Consider the following 20,836-nt stretch of genomic DNA (forward strand, 5'->3'; position numbering starts at 1 on the left):
ACTAATTGGTATTGAGTGTCAAGGGTACAGTATTTTTAGGAAGGATAGAGAGGATAGGAGAGGAGGGGGCATGCTGCTGATGATATCGGATGACTTGAATCCAGTTAGAGTTGAGACCTATGATTGTAGAAATACTACTAACAATATTTCATGTGGCAGTGAGTTTGAAGCCATCTGGTGTGAGGTGGAATCTACAAAGACTAATTACATAGTAGGGTGTTGTTACAGACCTGGTAGATCGGTTGCTAGTGATAAAGAAATGCATCACCAAATAGAAGGAATGAGCACGAAAAGAGTAATCATAATGGGAGACTTTAATTATCCAAATGTTGATTGGGTAGTAGTAGAATCTCATGAGAAGAATGAAAATGTATTTATTGAGTTGTTGCAGGACAACTTCCTCAAGCAGCATATGACAGAAGGAACTCGAGGGCAAAGAGTGTTAGATTTGATTATAGCGTCAGAGGACATTTCAGTTAAGACGTAACTATTCTGCCTCCGGTTGGTGACAGTGATCATGCGGTACTCACTTGGGAAGTGACTAAGTTTATGAATGTTCCATTCAGAAAACGTTACATGCTGAACTACAAAGCAGGAAATTATGACCAACTTAGGAGTATACTGAGTTCAGTGGAATAGGATCGGTTACTGTATGGAAAGAATATTGAGAGTGCATGCGAAGCATTTAAACAATACTTGAATGATGCGATATCAGAATGTGTCCTGAGAGTTCAAAGAATAAATAGAGTAGGAATTAAATGGATGTGTAATCTTATTAAACAAGAGATTCATAAGAAAAGGACGATGTGGAAGGAATACCATGTGCATAAGGATGAAGTCCATTATGAACATTATAAGCAGCAGGTTGGAATAGTCAACTGTTGTATGGAACGCAAATTTCAGTATGAAAAGAAACTGGCTCTGCGTGCTAAAGACAACCCACAAGAATTCTATCGATATGCTGCAAGTAAAAGAAAGAATGAATATGAAAGAATAACTCGTTTGAATTCTGATGCTGTGAGGGTTACAGATGCAGAAGAGGTTGTTCAGTTAATGAGTGCCTATTTTGTTAAAAGCTATCAACGTGGTGTACGCAACATTGAGCTCGTCCTGTTACCTTTTCACTTGATAAAGAGATGCAGATGTATGAGGATGAAGTATTAGAGCTGTTGCACAAATTGAATAAGAATTCAGCAATAGAGACTGATGGGATATCAGCACATGTGCTGAAAGAGAACTGGCCATTTTTTTGACCAAGCTGTTTAATATGAGTCTCAGAACAGGGAAGATTCCGCGGGAATGGAAGGAATGTATGGTAATTTCATTGTGCAAGGGCGGTGCAAAGACCGATGTATCCGACTATCGACCGATTAGTATCTCAGGACTGGTGTTGAAGATTTTGGAAAAAATTGGTTAGGGCTCGCATTCAGAAATGGGTTGACAGTGAATCTCTACTTTGCAGTGAATAACATGAGTTTACTAAGGTTTTAGCAACTTGCTCACATTCTTTAACAATGTCACCATTGAACTCGACAAGGGGAATGGATATACCATGATACTTTTGGATTTTGCTAAGGCTTTTGACAGAATACAGCATAACAGACCCCTACATAAATTTTAAAAAATGGGTCTAGGTCAGTGGTTCCCAAACTTTTTCGGTTCATGTGCCCCTAGTCAGAATATGGGCCTACCTAACAGTTGCAGTGTGCAGTTGGTGTGGTTTGGTTGGTTAAGTTAAAAAAAATAAATGAAACACGTATTTCAAATTCACAAACAATTTATGTAAAAAGTATTAAATAAGTACATATTTTGAACAATCAAATCATTGAATAAATAAATCATAATTAGTGGGACAGGTGAGCTGTTGTTCACTCAAATCTTGGAATCATGCTGGACACAGCCACCTTCATTTCCTGTTACACGTTGATTTTTGCACGATACTTGCATTTTATCACAGCGACCGCCGAAAACCCAGCATTGAAGAAAAATGACATTTCAAATGGAATTAAGATTCGCTGAGCTTTACCACTTAGCAGCAGATATTCATCTTTTAGTGATATCCAAAAGTTAGTTAGTTCCATGCTGTCAAATTTTGTCCTCAGTGTATTGTTGCAAGACAGCTCAATAAGTGAAAATATTGGAATATTTAAAGGTGCCCTAGGGTGCCGCTTGCACAGTTTGGGAACCACTGCACTGGTCTAGGTTATGGAATATTAGCATGGATAACAGGATGGCTGGCTGACAGATATCAAAAAGTGGTATACTGGGGATGTGAGTCTGCAAGATTTAAGGTAACTAGTAGTAGGTAGCACTGATTCTTGTGTACCACAAGGATCAGTGCTTGGTCCGATATTGGCAAGGATTTGACAAACAACATACAGCTATTTGCTGATGATTCAAAGATAGGTAGGGTAATCAGGAATGCTGTTGATATGCAGTGCTTGCAGAATGATTTGAATAGACTGGAATTGTGGACATGGGAAAATGGGTGTCAGTTCGATGTCAATAAATGTAAAGTCATTTAGTTTGGCATGATTAGATATCCGATGTTGTATTATATTAGTGTGATTAAGCTAGAAGAAATTGATGAGACTAGGGATCTTGGGGTGTTAATAGATAGGAAGTTGAAGTTTAGGGGGTCATGTTGCAAAGATTGCAAATACAACTAAAAAGATAATTGTAATGCTGAAACGAATGCCCACATGTAAAGATAAGGATGTTATTTTGCCTCTTTACAAGGCCTTGATAAGATCTCACTTGGACTATTGTGTGCAGGTTTGGTGTCCTGGTTTCAGTTGTGATTCTGATATGTTATGGAGAGTACAAAGGAGAGTGTTAAAAATGATATCAGGATTGTGGAATACTGAATATGAAGACAGATTGAGAATTTGTAGACTGCAGACAGGAGGCAGAGGGGAGATATGATTCAGATTTTGAAACTTCTGAAAAGGTCATACAGGAGTTCAATTGATGAAAATTTTCAATATATGGAGAGTGGGGAAAGGACGAGAGGGCATCCTTGGAAGCTGAGAATGAAGGCCGCTAAGAAGGGGTGAGGACTAGATTTTTCTCTCATAGGGTAGTGCGTGATTGGAATGGATTGCCATTGGATGTTGTGTGTGCAAGCAGTGTGAATGAATTCAAGAATAAGTGTGATAGCTGGTGTGTTTAGTATGTGGCCTCCCTCGATGAGTCTCTGACTCCCTGGAGGTTTCTTAATAATAATAATAATAAACCTTTATAATGGCTTTTCAACTTGGCTTTGTCTAAGTCATGGGATTGTCTAAATAAGTTAGACAATCCCATGGAGAGATGGCAGGGCTTTTCATTCCATAAAACAGATAAACTGCCTGAAGAACACACAATTTGACAAAGATTAACTCATTTTTTTAAGAGGCTCTGTTAATTAACTGTGACAGGCCATTATGAGAAGAAGATAAGAAAAAAAAAGTTGCTTAAAGATTGGAGACCTGTTATGAGATTTCTTTTGAATATTAGGAGACTGAACCAAGTTCATTAATCTCAGAATCATATTTAAAATGGGCTTGTGAGAAAGTTGAGATTATTAATGTCCAGAACATAAACAGAGTTATGTTTATGCAGTCCATTAGGCATAGTCTAGCTTCAGAAGGCACTTTCTGTGATGTTAGTTGTCTCACCCTTTTTTTCCCATTATGAGTTTTAAATTTTTTAATACTACTGTAATATTATAATTATAACAACCTCTTATGTTCTGAAGGAGGTTTGAATCTAGTGACATATTAACAAACCTAATAAATTTTAGTTAGAAGTTATTAATTAGATGTAAAAATTTTATTTTGACATAAGATTGGAAAAAAAAACAACAATGAATGATAACTTGTCTTGTACCCAAGCTTTGTTAAGTGTAAGTTATCATTCATGTTAGTGACTTGATCAGTTGAACAGAATGGAGTGAAAGATTAGCAAAATATATGTTTGAAGGAAAGAAAGTTAATAAATAAATAAAAAGCATGACTGGAAAAACAGTTAAGAATTAAATATAGGATAAGGATAATTAGATATAGGATAAGGACAGAAAATTGCATGTTAGAAATTATGGGACTAATATTGCAATCTTAATTGGGTTGGACATAATTGTTTTTTGTGTTGCTTCAGGGTATATATTAGAAAATATTGTGCTACATATATATATGCAAAAATAGTTAGTCAATATTAAAAAAAATATCTGAAATATTAAAATTGAAAAATTTGTGATTTTATTCCAGCTGTCTTTTGTTGCAGAAGATGAAAAGGGGAAAATTGTTGGTTATGTATTAGCCAAAATGTAAGTATTCATGTGTTTATTTCTTCTCCTTTTCTGTCCTTGAAATAAGTTCAGCAGGCCTTTAGGATTTTGTCTGTCATTTCTGACAACAGTTTCATAATTTAAGATTATTACAGAGGTTTTTTATATGAATTGATGATAGCAGATGTGAAGTAAAGTTACCCTTATTTGTTTATTATCTCATAGTTAATAATTTGAATCCCATTAGTGTAACACAGTGAGTTACATTTTTAGTCTGCTTGAGCCACAGCTGTGTAACATAACATAATTGGCATGATTGGGAGAAGGTTAAAAAAAAAACATTTGATGTGGAAATATGTTTGCCCTTACCACTTGATTTACCAAAACAAAAAATTTAATATAAAAAATAAATGTTATTGATCCATTCATTTTACACTTCATTTTGATTGTTAGAGGAAAAAAAAATTTTTTTTAAATATATGTTTGAGTAAATATGACAATAGTATCACAATGCCATTTTTATTGTTATTTTATTATTATTAACATTTGACCTCCATGGAGTCAGACTCATTGTGGGAGGTATGCACTATTGCACACAATGCTCATCCAACTGTGCCTTAAACTGATTCAATATGTCTACACCCACAACACACTCAGGCAATGCATTCCACTCACCAACCACTCTCCATGCAAAGAACCTATTCCTCACACCCTCCTTATACAGTTTTCAGTGATGACCTCTTGTCCTCCCCTCCCTTTTCTATTCAATGAAAAATCTCCATGTCGACGTGATAACAATCCCTGACTAGTTTATATGCGTCATTCATATCCCCTCCTTTCTTCCTCCTTTTCACGAGGCCCTGCAACTTACATTCTCTCAATCTATCCTCATACTACACATTCCAAAGACCACTGATCACCAAATCTGTGCACAATAATCCATGTGAGGCCTGATGAAGGCCTTATACAGTGGTATCATAACCTCTCTATTTCAGGGTCCTCTGCATCATTGCCATCATCATCATGGGTTTGTTAAGGGGAGGTCATGTTTTACTAACTTATCTCCCCTATTCAAGGTATTTGTCACCTTGTTATAGTACAAATTCATGCTGATAACCACAGAGAATACTGCTGTTATTAACCCATTTCTGTATCCTACTTCTCGCCAATCTCTCCAGTACCTTCACGACAACTCCAGATTCCGTTACTTGCTTCAAATAACTTCCATTTTTTGCTAGTTTTATTTTTTACATGCATGTAAATAGTTAAAACTTAAAACTAGATAGCTTGCTTGAGTTTTATTTTTGAGAGAATACCTCCACATTGCCTATAAGGAATGAGAAGAAACAAACCAGGGCATCAGATTCTGTCCTTTACCTTCTAGTGGTACATCCCATGCTGTTATTAACCCATTTCTGTATCCTACTTCTCGCCAATCTCTCCAGTACCTTCACGACAACTCCAGATTCCGTTACTTGCTTCAAATAACTTCCATTTTTTGCTAGTTTTATTTTTTACATGCATGTAAATAGTTAAAACTTAAAACTAGATAGCTTGCTTGAGTTTTATTTTTGAGAGAATACCTCCACATTGCCTATAAGGAATGAGAAGAAACAAACCAGGGCATCAGATTCTGTCCTTTACCTTCTAGTGGTACATCCCATGCTGTTATTAACCCATTTCTGTATCCTACTTCTCGCCAATCTCTCCAGTACCTTCACGACAACTCCAGATTCCGTTACTTGCTTCAAATAACTTCCATTTTTTGCTAGTTTTATTTTTTACATGCATGTAAATAGTTAAAACTTAAAACTAGATAGCTTGCTTGAGTTTTATTTTTGAGAGAATACCTCCACATTGCCTATAAGGAATGAGAAGAAACAAACCAGGGCATCAGATTCTGTCCTTTACCTTCTAGTGGTACATCCCATGAAAGGAAATGAATGAGGATCTTGCTAAGTAATAAGTATAGGATGCAAAGAATCTACTCCTCACACCCTCCTTATACAATTTTCAGTGATGACCTCTTGTCCCCCCCCCCTTTTCTATTCAATGAAAAATCTCCATGTCGACGTGACAAAGTTTGCACGTGAAGTAACTTAACAACTGGGCAACTCATATATAGAGGCTAATGACTTCACATCACTTGTTAATAATGAATGAAACGAGTAGTGATAACATTTGATGCTAAACATGAAGATAAATTTTGAAAGTTTTTCCACATGGTTATACTATAAAGATGCCAAGAAATTATATTCCTAGTGTAATCCTTTATCCAAGTGTAAGCAAACAAAGTTTGCACGTGAAGTAACTTAACAACTGGGCAACTTATATATAGAAGCTAATGACTTCAAATCACTTGCCTTAGTATCCCATAATGCAAAGCACATATGCTTACAGACATATATAATGCTATACATTATGGGAAGGGTCATTGCCCAGACCAATTTCGACCTTTATTGAGGTCTCATCAGTGGGAGCCAGACCCAGAAGTGATACCCAGGTTGAGGTAATGCAGTAGTCATTCTTGGTCTGGTTCCCACTGATGGGACAGTATCCTCAAGATTTCTGAAGATACTGACTAGTCATTACTAACACCATGTTCCAATGTAAAGATGTGCATAAATTCATGTGGAGAGAAGACACAAAAATAAGAAATCACATTCGATTATGTTATTATTGACAGAGATATCTTCTTGCAAGTTCAGGATACAAGTATATACAGAGAATTTGAAATTGGAACTGACCATTACTTAGTTTTAAGTAGGATAAAAATGAATATCACATTGGAAAAAAAAAAAAAAACAGGTATGTGAAAAAGTTTTAAAGAGAATTCAAGTTGAGCAGCTTTTTCAGGTAAATGGTAAAAGCTGCTTAACTTTAATTTCTGTTTTTTTAAATATCTGGTACTCAAAATTACTGGGAAGTTACAGGTAAACTGTAAAGCTGCTCAACTTTTAACAACAGGAGTACAAACCTTCATCACAATTGGAGAAATGCTATTGGGACTAGGACACTTTTCACTACCCAGGTTGGACACAATTCTTCTGAACTCTTGTGAAAAATGAACATTTCAATGAATGTTGTGTATGTGGAATGGCAGGAGGCTATTTACAAAGACTATCACCGTAAATATTGAAAGAAAAAATTTCACCCACTTTTTGCACCTACGTAGAAGAATGCAGGCACAAAATTGTGAAAGCAGATTTGGACATGTTTTGACTATTTGTGTGGTGCAATCTGGACCTGAAGCTGGTTTCTTGATTATGGTTGTTTTAAAATCAGTTTTGTATGTGTCGATAATCGCTTTCACTGTATTCAACTTTAGCATATATAGAATGGAAAATTTAGATTTCACTGCTAGCTTGATTCTTTTCTTGAATGCTTTGCCACACGTTTAGGAGAACCAAGACTAGATAATGAGAATTTAAAGTAGAATGTGGAAAGAATGTTTCCATACAAATAAGAATTATTTCAGTTATTTTATGCCTTCAAGACTGAAAATAATAATCCAGTTAAGGAAATGAGATATAGAAATCACAAAGAGCATCTCATTTGTTATTCTTATAATGCCATACAAGTGTATAAGAGCAGATGTGGGAATATTAATTCTTAGAGAAGTCGAAACTGGATTGTGATTGAAATCACCTAGAGCAGTGCTTCCCAAACTGTGGGCTGCGGCCCCCTTGGGGCCGTAGGTTTTGTTGAGGGGGGGCATGAAATAATGAAAACAAATTTAAAATGTTTTAAGACTAAGTAGATTTTTTTTATTTTAAAAGAAACCTATTTAACTTTTATTATTATTATTTCTTTTTTGTTATTTTTTATATTTTAATGGAAAAATTCACACATTGGTGTTGGTTCACAAACTTTGCTTCCTGCGTATTTCGGCGCTTAATGAATATTAGTAAATATTGCTTATTCATATGTTTCATTTCAGAGCAATGGTTAATTATATTTACTTCGAATGCTCTCCAGGGAAGCTCCAAATCTTCCTGTCCCTTTCATCACGCTTTCGTAATCAGGGACTGTTGATATTGACTTTATATATACATATCAAAACTCGTTTTATATTATCACTGTCATCCGAGCTAGTTTTCTGTTACCAATAAAAGTTTCGCATATACTTCACACATGAAAATTAAGCAAGTTCATGTGGGGAGATAGTAACTCGCTTGCAGTAATAAACAACACGCCCTTCCTAACATAATAAAAACAAGTACTTTTATTATGCCAGTGAATAAGGTATGAGGAGTCTGTGTAATATATTTCTTAACAAATAGTGCAATTAGAGACAACTGAGATAAAAACACTAATTAATGAATCACATGTCCCCTCATACAGAAACAAAACCATATGTTGCATGGGCCAACACAGTATCTAACTAAAAACTATTGTTATTAATTAGATGTGTGTGAGTTCGATTTCCCAAGGCAGCAATAAAATTCAACCGAACGTGTTAAAATTCGTAAAAGTGTTAAAACTAAGTAATATATATATATATACATAATGAATGTTATGGCAGTTTCACATATGGAATTCGGTTGAAGAGAGTTAGCATTTCAACTCAATTGTCAGCTATGCTTTTATCTTTTGGTTGCGTGATCTTTTGTTAATACCACACCAATCATATGCACGTTTTAATAACCTGCCTTTGCTGTCTGTTTCGTGTTAGGCTTAATTACCGTAACGGGAGGAAAGTCACAAAAGAGAAAAATGTTCCTGGTCTGGGGATTCCCTTATTCAGGTAATATTCACTAATTTCATGTTATCACTTTATGGTGTGCCAGTATCGGTAAGTGGTGATATTATTTGATCTATTCTACGTTAAAAAATTTAACACCCTGAGATGGATAAGTGGCTGATTAAAAAAAAAAAAAAAAAAAAAATTCCCGCGAACAATCAGAAGCAGAAACAGATTCAAAAAAAAAAGGACAGTATTTCATATTTTACCAGAACAGCCTGCATCGTCTTCAGAACCAAACGGTAAGAGGCAAAAAATGTAATATTTGCATTTGATTTTTGCAGTATTCGCTGTGTATGTTTTGTATTGAATATAAATACAATAAATATTATAATAATATATCTCTCTATTACGATTTTTTTGGAGGGAGGCCGTGAAATATTTTAATTTTTGCAAAGGGGACTCTGACATCCAGAAGTTTGGGAAGCACTGACCTAGAGGACAAACAGCAGCTCTAATTAGGTGTTAAATCATAGAGAAGAAACCAACATTATTGTGGTCAAAGTTGCCAAGAGGACAAACAACAGCCAAAGTCAGGGCTGTCAGCAGACTAGATCGTGCCCCGAGGCAATCAATTAAATATCGCCCTTGATGGATTATAAGACAAAAATATAAGAAAATCTCCAATTGCTATTTTTATATGTTTGCTCTATGGGAATATCGTACAATGAAACTGTTTATAAGCTCTTCTAAATTTAAATTATAAGCTGTGTCCACCTCTATCGATATAGTTGCTAGACCAACCAATCTTTCTTTGGTCATTACTGTTCGCAAATAATTTTTAATCAGTTTAAGCTTGGAAAAACTTCTTTCTGCACTTGCTACGCTAACAGGAATTGTTAGTGTAGTGATGCCACTTACCGCAATATGGCTGAACGAGTGCCCTTATTAAGCTGTGCCATGAGACAAGCTGCCTCTATGCTACACCCTGTCGACGGTACTGGCCACTGTATACTTAGAAGGATCAATAGTAAGGAGGTGATCTTGAGATTGGTTAGTTATCTGGCTTTATGGTAGACATGTGAATAATTTATCTGAGATTGTTGATGATAGAAATGAAGAGAATCTTATCTTTTTATACTTGCTAATAAAAAAAAAAAAGATAAGTTAAATGCCCAGATCAACATATCTAATCCTAGATAAATGGTGTAATTAAAAAGTAGGTTTGAAAATTAATTTAAATTAGTTTTAATATAGTGAAATATTCCTTATAGTTCTGTGATTGTTATTTACAGGGAAGAAGATTCAGATGATGATCCACATGGACACATCACGTCATTGGTAAGAAATTTGTTACTAGTACCAAAATCTGACGTGATCATGCCAGATTCAAAACAGTATTTTCATCATGAAATACAATAAATATTATAAAATATTTAATTACATTTAGTTATTTACTAAAATAAAGAGCTAAAAAGCTTCAATTCGGTGATGCAAAATTATAAAAATCGTGTGGATCTAATATTCACTTGATTTTTATAACATTTTAGTTACCCTATATTTTTTTAAAGCTCTAATCTTTATGGGTTTTCTTTGTCTGATTGCCTGCCTTTGCTTACAGGTATCCTCTAATTTTTTTTATCATCTTTCTTCTGTATTACTTATTTTATTTTTGCTTCATTATTTGTCAAAGTAGAAGACTACATGATATTTAAATCCTGTTTAGACAAATGTTCTTGCTTATATGGATATCTCACTCACTTCATCTATTTAGATGAAGTAAGTGAGATATCCAAGCAACAAAACTGGAGAAAGTCCATCATGAATATAACACAGACTAAGCTTAAGACTTATAAGAAAAGAATTGTTAATAGGATTAGGAAAACAGTAGTCTTAGTTCTAATAAGCTGACTACTTGTGAGATTAAAATTAATCCTTAAGAGAGTAGTAAGTCTAATTCTAAGAATAGTGAAGGTCATTTCCTCCTGAAGCTGTGAGAAAAAAAGGAGAGAATTTTTTTTTTTTTTTAAGAAAGATTAGGCCTTTGTAAAATCTCCCATGATATGTAACTATGTAACTTATTGTGTTCACTTTTACATATTTTTCTAAGGAGATTGCACTTAAAGAAATGTCAAATTTGTCTGTAATAATCTTGGATTTGTAATAAATTAACCATGAGCCTTTGTTAAATGTGTCACATGACACCATCATGTGGGATATTAGATCCCTAGAGTGTATTAGTAATTTGTCCTGGAAACAATTGACTCCTTCACTTACTATGTCTGAAAGGACTGAATTTAATAATACTTGATTTGACAGGGCTGAAATTAGAATCAGCTTAGTGAAGATCTTTATTCCTTCTAAATTATTTACTATTTCTTCAACCTTGCATGGAGAAAATTCATTTGTTCCAGTCACCTGCTTGTCTGAATTTGTACAGGGTATTTCTGTGAGGTCCTCAGAGAAGACATCAGGAAACAACTGGAATGCAGACTCAAAGAAGGTATTTATTTATCTATTTTCCTCCACTGAATTTTCCAATTTTATGCATCATCTACTAGATCTGCTTTCGGTTTTATCAAGTCTTCCTGCTTATTTTTATTGTTTCCCTTTCAAGAATCCCTTTCTGTTCTACCTTAGAGTGTTCGTTAGTTTCCGATCGAATGTGCAATCAGAGCGTTTATTTGGGTTATATTTTACTCCACAAAGAGTAATTGTGCCCTCAAAAAAGTTACAGGATATCTGGCATTTCCTTAAGAAATCCAAGCCAAGAATTACCTGAACATTTGGATTTGACGTTTTAGGGCGAATAATCAACTCCTAAGAAGCTGTCAAAGTAAAGCATATAATTCTGGGTAACACATTTATTTTCTTTGATGTGTAAATCTCAGACTCAGAGATGCTTATTATTTTTTTTTCATTGCTTCCATACTTGTAGTTTCACTAAACGATTTATCTGATGAGTTATTTAATTTGAACATCTCTAACATTTTGAATAGTCTCTCTTGCCCTTCTAGTATTGTTCTTTGTTTCTCTATTTCTTTCCTAATGTAATCCTTTAGTGATTCTAGCTCTAAAAAATCTGATTTAGTTTTAGAATTAACATCTAAACTAATATCTCTGTTGCAATCAAAATCCTCAACACATTTTTTACTATTTCCTTCATTTTGAGTTGACTTACTTTTCCAAATCCCATTTTTAACTTTACAATTCATGTTACATGCAGTGACACTACTTTATTCTAAAGCATGCATATGGGAATTGAGGACTGATGGATGTCTCCAAGTCTTTCTTCCCTTTCTCTAACAAGTTGGCAACATTCATCTAAACTCTTAACCTTTTCTTGCATGCCACCGCTTTCAAATTGTTCTTCAAGCTTACTCTGAATTGATGGAATGTAGACCATTCTAGGTGTGGCCTTTCATCTTCTTAGACACTTAACTTGGATATGCTTAATCTGTTCTAGTAATCTGGAAACTGTTTCTTTATTTCCCTGAACACATTATGCAATTTCCACAAATTTGGACTTAAATCTCTTACTTTAGAATATTCTGCTATTCGTGTACTTTTTAGATTTTGTATAATCTATCATATCTCGTAAGATAGGTGAAGTATTTAAGAATGTCTTAGTCTTACCCACTAATTTATTTCTAAGATTTATCAGTAAATGAAAATCTGACCATTTTCTTATTTATTTAAGTTTTTCTGCAAAATTAAAATAGGACTCTATTTTCTTCTGAAAACATCGGAATTACAAGATAAGGGCTTATAGTACTAAAGAATTCTCTGTCTTCCATTACATTAGTATCTACCAAAGTATCATAATTACCTTCTGTTCCATAATTGCTTAAGGCCCAAGACCTTTTGCATAACACACTGATACTGATGTCAAAACTATCCCAATCCAATATTAATTTTAATCTCTTTCTTTATTTGGACTTTATCCTGTCGACTTCACTAGTTTGTTATAACGTTCTGTATTTCTATTACATATTTCTCATCCCTGCTTTGCCTTTTTTGCTCTTTATTTAAAACTTTGTGAATTGTCTTCAGTGGTTGACTGCCACCATTTATTTATTTCTCTTAGATATTATATTCTCACGCTCTATGATCTAACAAATTTATTTGTTTTATGACTACGGCAGTTAGACTATGTATTGGGTGCAAGATTATAAGATTTTAAACTAAAGACAAAGAAAATATTGATAGCATTCCCCACTTGTTAATTTTTATCTTTAATCAGTCGTGGCTTGGTGATTGATCACTTTTAAAAACTTTTAAAATTTTCACGATAATGCATTGACAGAATCAGTCCAATGTGTTGTTCACAAACCATTTAATTAAATCAAAAAGGAATATTTACAGTTTGATCCACATTAACATCTATACATACAATTTCATTACAAGCCTTTGTCAATTCCAATTCTTTCTGATTCATACTTAGTTCTATGTTTCTCCCCTTAAAGTTAAATCACAACCTGAATATTCTGCTAGTCAAATATACACAAATTGACAATAAAGCATATCTTGAGTAAGCTTAATTCAATATCAATATGCATTATCTTATTGTACCTATGAACAGACACACTTGATGCACATTCTTGTTTGTAATTCTCGTTCAGCACTGCCTTTTACATGAATCCTTTTGTTCACATGAAAGTGCTCCTTTTTGTCTTTCTTTCCTTCTGCTGGTTTGTTCTTGATTTCCTGCCAAATTTCTTCTTTGTCCGAGTTGTCTGTTATTCTATGCCCTTTAGGACCCTTGTGACTTGCTCCCCTATTGATTACTGACATTGGACCTCATGTGGCGGCGAACCCAAATAAGAGAAGGTGAAAACCCTGAGACAAAGTCCTTCTCAACATCTCACCTTATATAGGCCCTGACTTCTGTTGTACGCATGCACGCGTCTCTCGAAACTTCCGTATACGGTCATATATTGACATCTGGCCATGATGATGTCATACTTCGTGTGTCTTTTGAAATTGTCATATATGGACATGAGTTAACAGCATTACATGAATCTTGATGACGTCATGTGCCACATTATTTTAACAGAGGCTCATGGTTAATTTATTACAAATACAAGATTATTACAGAAAAAATTTGACATTTCTTTAAGTTCAATCTCCTTAGAAAAACATGTAAAGACAAACATGATAAGTTACATATCATGAGAGATTTTACCGTATAAATAAAAATCAGTGTTCTGTAGCAAGTGTTACAGTCTCTGAAATGCAGTCAATGCCGAACAGCAGTACAGAGAATCCTTAAGGAGCTGGTTTCATATGTCATTCAGGTGGGTCAGTGTTTAACAGCAATGGATTATGCCACATTGTGGGAATACTGTGCCTGCATACTAGCCAATGTCTGTCTATGAAGTTGAGTCCTGTTTCCATAATGTCTGGTTCTCGAATGAAGTGCATTTCCATCTTAGTGGTCATGTAAACAGACATAGACAGGTTTCTTGGTTTCTCTAGACCTGAATTTGTCCAAGAGAAACCTTTTCACAGCGAGAAGGTCACAACATGGTGCGTGGTTTCAAGCCATTTCATAACCGGGCCCTACTTCATTGAAGAGGGTAGTGTAACTGTGATCTTGAATGGTGAATGCTGCAGTGAGAATGGTTCCATTCACCTAGGATGTATCGTGCAAAAAACATTCCATTTTGTGCACAGGTATTTCAGTAGGACGGAGAAACCTGTCACACATCACCTGGTTCTAGAGACTATTTATCAGAACACTTCCCTGGAGGCTCATTTCAAGGTTCACAGAATTCCCATACCCTCAAATTCTCCTAATCTCACATCACTTCATGCCTTCGTTTTGAGGTATGTTGAAGGAATGGGTATTCTACCATGACCTGCTTTCAAACCTTGGTGAACTAAGAGATAAAATTACATGATATGTCCAGCAGATGTCCCAATCCTTGTTCTCCAAGATGACAGAGAACCTTTGCATGCACTACTAAACCTGTATTGAAATATAAGGTGCCCATTTCAAGCACATAATCTACTATCATTAATGTTTCATTTGACCAAGATTCCACCAATAGTTGTGGATGTCCATATCATCATGTGTAAACATATATTTCTACGAAACCTGTATTGAAATACAAGGCGCCCATTTCGAGCACACCCGTTAACTCCATAACATATATTGTTGTAGCTATTCAGTACTTTTTTTTTGTGCAATACTGTACTTGATTGCTCTGAATATTATCAAGAAACGTCAATCTTACTCAGAAGTTTGACATAATTGACATTGATCGTACACAAACACACAAAAGGTTCTCAACAAAATTATTAGAAAACGTGGTCTCCTATCCTCCTGAAACTATACAGAAACTTAAGTCATGTAATCCTTGGCCTTCCTGGATTTATGGATTACCAAAAATACACAAGCAGAACATACCCCAAAGACCAGTAGTACACAATATTGGTTCTCCTACTTACAAATTAACTAAACACTTAGCCAAAGAGCTCTGTCTCATTATTACTGGCCACATTTCTTCCCATGTAAAAAAACTGTGCACTACAAATATTGCTTGTCGTATATAATCTTCATAGATGCTGATATCATGGCTAGTTTTAATATAGCCTCTCTCTATTTACCCCTAAAAGAAATCTCAGAACTCATTCAGACCCTCTATTCCCAGACATATCAGCCTTATTCATCTTCACTATGCATTCTGGCTGTTTTACCTGGCAAGAAAAAACCTCTACAAGCAAAATGAAGGCAAAGATATGGGTTTTCTCCTTTCCCCCCCTTTGCTAGTCTCTACATGAAACTTTTTAAAAACATGGCATTAAAAACTCTCCCCCTGTTAAACCCACAATATGGCTACATGTGTCTCCATTTGGCCACATGGGGGGGGGGGGGGAAGTGAGATACATTAGAAATGTTTTTAGCATACCTCAACTGCTGAGGATCCATTTCACCATTGACAAAGTAGAACGGTCTGCCCTTTCTTGATACCCCAGTTACTTTGCTACAAAATGGATCCTTATCTTTTTCAGTATACAGAAAATCTACCCACACCGGTGGGAATATCCACTACCTATCTCACCACCACCCTTCCCACAGCAGGATGGTATTATCATACCTTTAGCAAATAGCTAGAATCATCTGTTCAGATGATTCTAGCTATCTGATTGATTTCAGTGGCGTGGTTTGCCATGGTCTACCACTGAAATCAGTCATATTTTGGATACATTTTGGCCAATAACTTCCCCTAACATAATCAACAGACTCCCCCCCCCCAAATCCAGAACAAAAAATCTATTGCCATTTCCTGCATCCGAAGAACTTCAGAAAAAATTGCATGCTTTCCTTAAAAGTATAACATTGATATGTCGTTTAGCCTTTCACTCACTCAAAGATCCTCTTCACCATCTGGATTGTGGATCCTTTCTCCAACTGCCAATATTCACCTGGGAGAACATAGAAAAATGCATCCATCTACACTATAGTCGTTATTGAGTGGCAAACCATGCAATGGAAAAGATCACCAGATCCAATGGAAAGAAAACCTCTCTCCTATAGCAAGAGATTCAAATCAGAGAGACTCTGGAATCCACAACAGCACTACAACATTCCTCAAACATAAACAAATTCTACTACATCACAGTGAAAAATCTGGGTGATCATCATTTTGAAACCTTCAGCAAGTGCAAATCACTGCACCCATAGAGGGCACCAGTTAGGACAGTAGGAGCTCATTGTTGCATTCTGTCTGTGTTTGTCTTCCTACCAGTGTTTGCCTGCCTGCACATGCTCAATATATCTTTGTGCCTGTCTCTGAAGATGCTTTGATGATCAAGTCAAAATATTGGCTGGGTAATTTAATTAGCTAGATAAATTTATTTACTTGTTTTTTTTTCATGTTTATTATGTTTTATTACACTAAACATGTTCTCACAGTTGATTCATTTCATAAACATGTGCAATGTATATAAACTTATTACCTATTTGGATATAGGAATGGCTATACTATGATACTGCAACAAATGGGGATGGATATAAAATCTGGTGATATGGGTAAATGGATAGCTGATGGACAAATAATATTATATGGAGGAACAGAAGACAGGTGGCTAGTGGCATGTTTCAGGCCTCTGTGCTTGGAGCCCTGCTGTTTAATTTGGACATAAAGCTGTATAACTGAGAGGAGACCTCCACATAGCCTTTAAAGGAATGCGGAGAACCGACCAGGGCTTCTGACCTAATGTCCAATCCTCACCTTCTTGTGGTGCACCCTATTAGGTATCCACCTGGATACTGAATGAATGAGGATGGGCTGGAAATTTCGGATTTAGCCAACCAAATTGTATTCTTATTGGCTTAAACCAAAATAAAAAAATGATGGTACAACATGACAAAATTTCATGCTGGCTGGGGCGTCGCCTGGTTAAACAAGGCCCCCGTTGTTTTCACCAGGGAACCAGGGCAAGCAGCGAAAAGTCAGCAACTGGAACAAATCTGAAAACACCCCCCCCCAACTTAACATCACCAGAGTTAAAGATCAGTACTATCAACATAAGAAGCCTGAATGGCAAAGAAATGGAGCTAGCTGAGGAATTGGATAAGTATCAGATCGACATAATAGGGGTGACTGAAACAAAAAAGACAAACACTGGTGAGATCTTTCTGATCAATAAATACAAAATGTTATATTCAGCCAATAACAATTAAGGAATAGAAGGAGTAGCCATAGAATTCAACACTAAATACGAGACTAATCTTCTTGAATGGCAAGCAGTCTCAAGTAGAGTGATGTAGGCAAATATCAGAATGGAGAACGAGACTTATTTGTGCCTATGGTCTGACAGAAAGTTCTACTAAGGTAGAAGTGGGGGAATTGTTTGAAGCTTTAGAGAAAGCAACTAACACAATGAAAAAGAAAAAGTTGGTCCTTGTTGGGGATCTAAATAGCAGAGTAGGAAATGATTGTCACACATACAAAAATATTTTGGGAAAATTTGAAGAAAAGAGCAAAGTTAATAATAATGGCAAATACCTGTTGGATTTCTGCTCAGGACATGGACTGGTTATTATTAACACCTTGTTCCAACATAAAAATGTGCACAAATTCACATGGAGAGAAGATGCAAGGAATAAGAAAAGTCTCATGGACTATGTTATTGTTGATAGCGATGTTTTCTGACTGGTGCAGGACACCAGAGGGTACAGAGGACTTGAAATGGAAATGATCACTATTTAGTGTTGAGCAGGATAAAATTGAATTTCATTTTGAAAAGAGGAACGTTGAAGAAAGTTTTAAAGCAAATAAAAGTTCAGCAGCTTTCAGATGTGAACTGTAGACTAAAATACACAAACGATATTGAAGAAAAAATGAAGGAGTTCGAGAACAGGAACCAAACCTTGGAGAATCAGTGGCAAGCTTTGAAGAAAACCCTGATTGATTCAGCCAGAGAGGTATGTGGTGAGGTTGTCTGTAAGGATAGAAAATTCAGAACTCCATGGTGGACACAGGAAGTTAAAGAGGCAGTGAAGGAAAAGTAGAAAGCATATCAAATGTTCCTGGCAAATAACTCAGCTAGTGCTGTTAGATAATACAGAGAGAATTATAAGAAAGCTAAACACTTTGTAAAACTAGCTAAACAAAAGTCATGGGAAGACTTTGGTAAGAACATAAAAATTAAATATCAGGAAGGTGGCAAAATATTCTGAAGGTTATTGAAGACGCTTAGAAATGGAAGAAAGAGTGTTGTAAAAGGAATTAGAGATGATAAAGGTGACATGAAAACTGGATAAAAAGATATCCTTAAAGTATGGAGTAATTACTTTGAAAAATTTGCTAAATGAAACAAGCAGCGATGACAGCCAAGTGGTAAAAAACCCTGACCAGGCATGCAGTCAGGAATGCATGTCCATACTTGAAGTAGAAAAAGCCATCAGAGGCTTGAAATGTGGAAAGGCAGCAGGAGTAGATGATATTCGACCAGAAATGCTGAAGTATTGTGGTATAAAAGTCTTACAATGGCTGCACTGCATAATTCAGTAGGCCTGGACAGATGGACATATTCCCGATGTTTGGAGTAGAGCTCTCATAGTGCCCATATATAAAAAGGGAAATAAAACTGAATGTGAGAATTACAGAGGTATTTCCCTACTGAGTGTTCCTGGTAAGATTTATGCCAGTATACTTGAGAAACGGTTGAGAAGAATTGTGAAAGAAAAGCAAGAACAAGCTGAATGCAGGCCAAATAGAGGCTGTCAGGATCAGATCTTCACTTTATGACAAATAGTTGAGAAATCATGGGAACATAACAAAGATCTGTATTTAAGTTTTGTAGATCTGGAAAAGGCATATGACAAGATGCCAAGAGAGAAGCTATTCAATACGCTGCAGCAGTTATATGGTGTCAATGAGGCATTATATCAAGCAATACTTAGTCTTTACTTGAGTTGTAAGTCAGCAGTTAGATTTGAAGGAAGTACAGGAAGATGGTTTAATGTTAAATCTGGTGTCAGACAAGGATGTACATTATCCCCTCTGTTATTCATTATCTATATTATTATTATAATATATCACACCTCCAGGGAGTCTAATGACTCATCGAGGAGGGCATCAACTCTACAACTCTTTGTCTCACTACTCCACCAACCTTCATCATCTAACACCAATGCCATCTACCGCTGACTACCACCACTTGTGCTTTCAGAGACAATCACAAACATCCATGCCCACAGCAGGATTCGAACCTGCAGCCTTTTGGCTGGAGAGCAGATACGCTAACCACTCAGCCAACCAGGCTGACGTATATGTATCACATTATGAAGGTAAATGGTATTAAACCTGATATCAAAATTGGAGGTATTGATGTCAGCTCTTTGCTTTATGTGGACGATATTATACTTCTAAATAAATCTGCTAGGTCTGCAAGATTCCCTGACTGAATTGAATAACTGTTGTAATAGATATGGTGTGAAGGTCAGCAATAACAAGATAAAGACAATGAAAATAGGCAGAACCATTGAAAACGTCAACTGTGTTGTGAATGGAAAACCTGTGGAACAAGTAAAACATTTCAGTTACTTAGGCATAATTTTTAGTGAAGATGATAAATTAAATATGGAAATAGACAACAGAATCAACAAAGCTAGTATGGTAGGAAGTCAATTGAATAAATTCGCATGGAATAAGAGAGAAATTAGTTCAGAAAACTAAATTAGCTTTATACAACAGTGTTCAAACCAGTTTTAACTTATGGATCTGAGAACTGGGTCAGAAATAAAACACTTGACCAAAGACTAGACACTGCATATATTAGAGTCCTGAGAAAGATCAGGGGCACGAACAGGTGGCATCAATGGCAATATCTTATTAAAAACGAGGATAATAGGAAAGAACTTGACATTGTCAGCATCCAGGAATGTATTAACAGAGCTAATCTCAGGTGGTATGGTCACTTCAACAGAATCTGAGAGGAAAGATTAGCAAACAAATGTTCTCTGCCGGGTTAGCAGGAAAATGACCCAGAGGAAGACCAAGATATAAGTGGATTGATACGGTAAAAAGTGCCTTAGACGATAGAAATATAAGATCTGATAATGTTGGAGTCTTGACAAGTAACAGACTAATTTGGAGGAAAATTGTTGATAGCAAGTTAGTAATGATATAAATTTTTCATGTAGTACTCTCATATCCTGTACATCCCCTTGAGGGTACATGGCAGTAATTTGATGAATCATCATCAATCTCCTGATTGATGATGATGATATCTGAACAGATATCTCCCTATTATTATTAGTTAGTCATTTACTCCAAATTGTGTCTGGTATTTATTTCCTTTTCTGCTATTTAGATCTCCAACAAGATCCAGGTTTATCTTTGTCAGCTTCCTTTGCTAATGACGTGAAA

General features: G+C 35.6%; 1 protein-coding gene across 3 annotated transcripts in view; it reads left to right on the plus strand.

The window, feature by feature from the left end:
• Positions 1-20,836, plus strand: part of vnc (GNAT family N-acetyltransferase vnc) — a 100,449-nt gene that overhangs the window by 20,702 nt on the left and 58,911 nt on the right. For all 3 annotated transcript variants that reach the window (XR_016550268.1, XR_016550269.1, XM_090412393.1), the window contains exons 3-4: positions 4,248-4,306; positions 10,247-10,292. Coding sequence is in view for 1 of the 3 variants with exons in the window: in XM_090412393.1 (XP_090268519.1) it covers positions 4,248-4,306; positions 10,247-10,292 (105 nt within the window). In the remaining 2 variants the exon portion in view is untranslated. The remainder of the gene's footprint in view (positions 1-4,247; positions 4,307-10,246; positions 10,293-20,836) is intronic.

This window comes from Typopeltis vanoorti, chromosome 22 (assembly GCF_054136105.1).
Source record: "Typopeltis vanoorti isolate ZY-2024b chromosome 22, IOZ_Tvanoo_1.0, whole genome shotgun sequence".
In the NCBI taxonomy this organism is placed as follows: domain Eukaryota; kingdom Metazoa; phylum Arthropoda; class Arachnida; order Uropygi; family Thelyphonidae; genus Typopeltis; species Typopeltis vanoorti.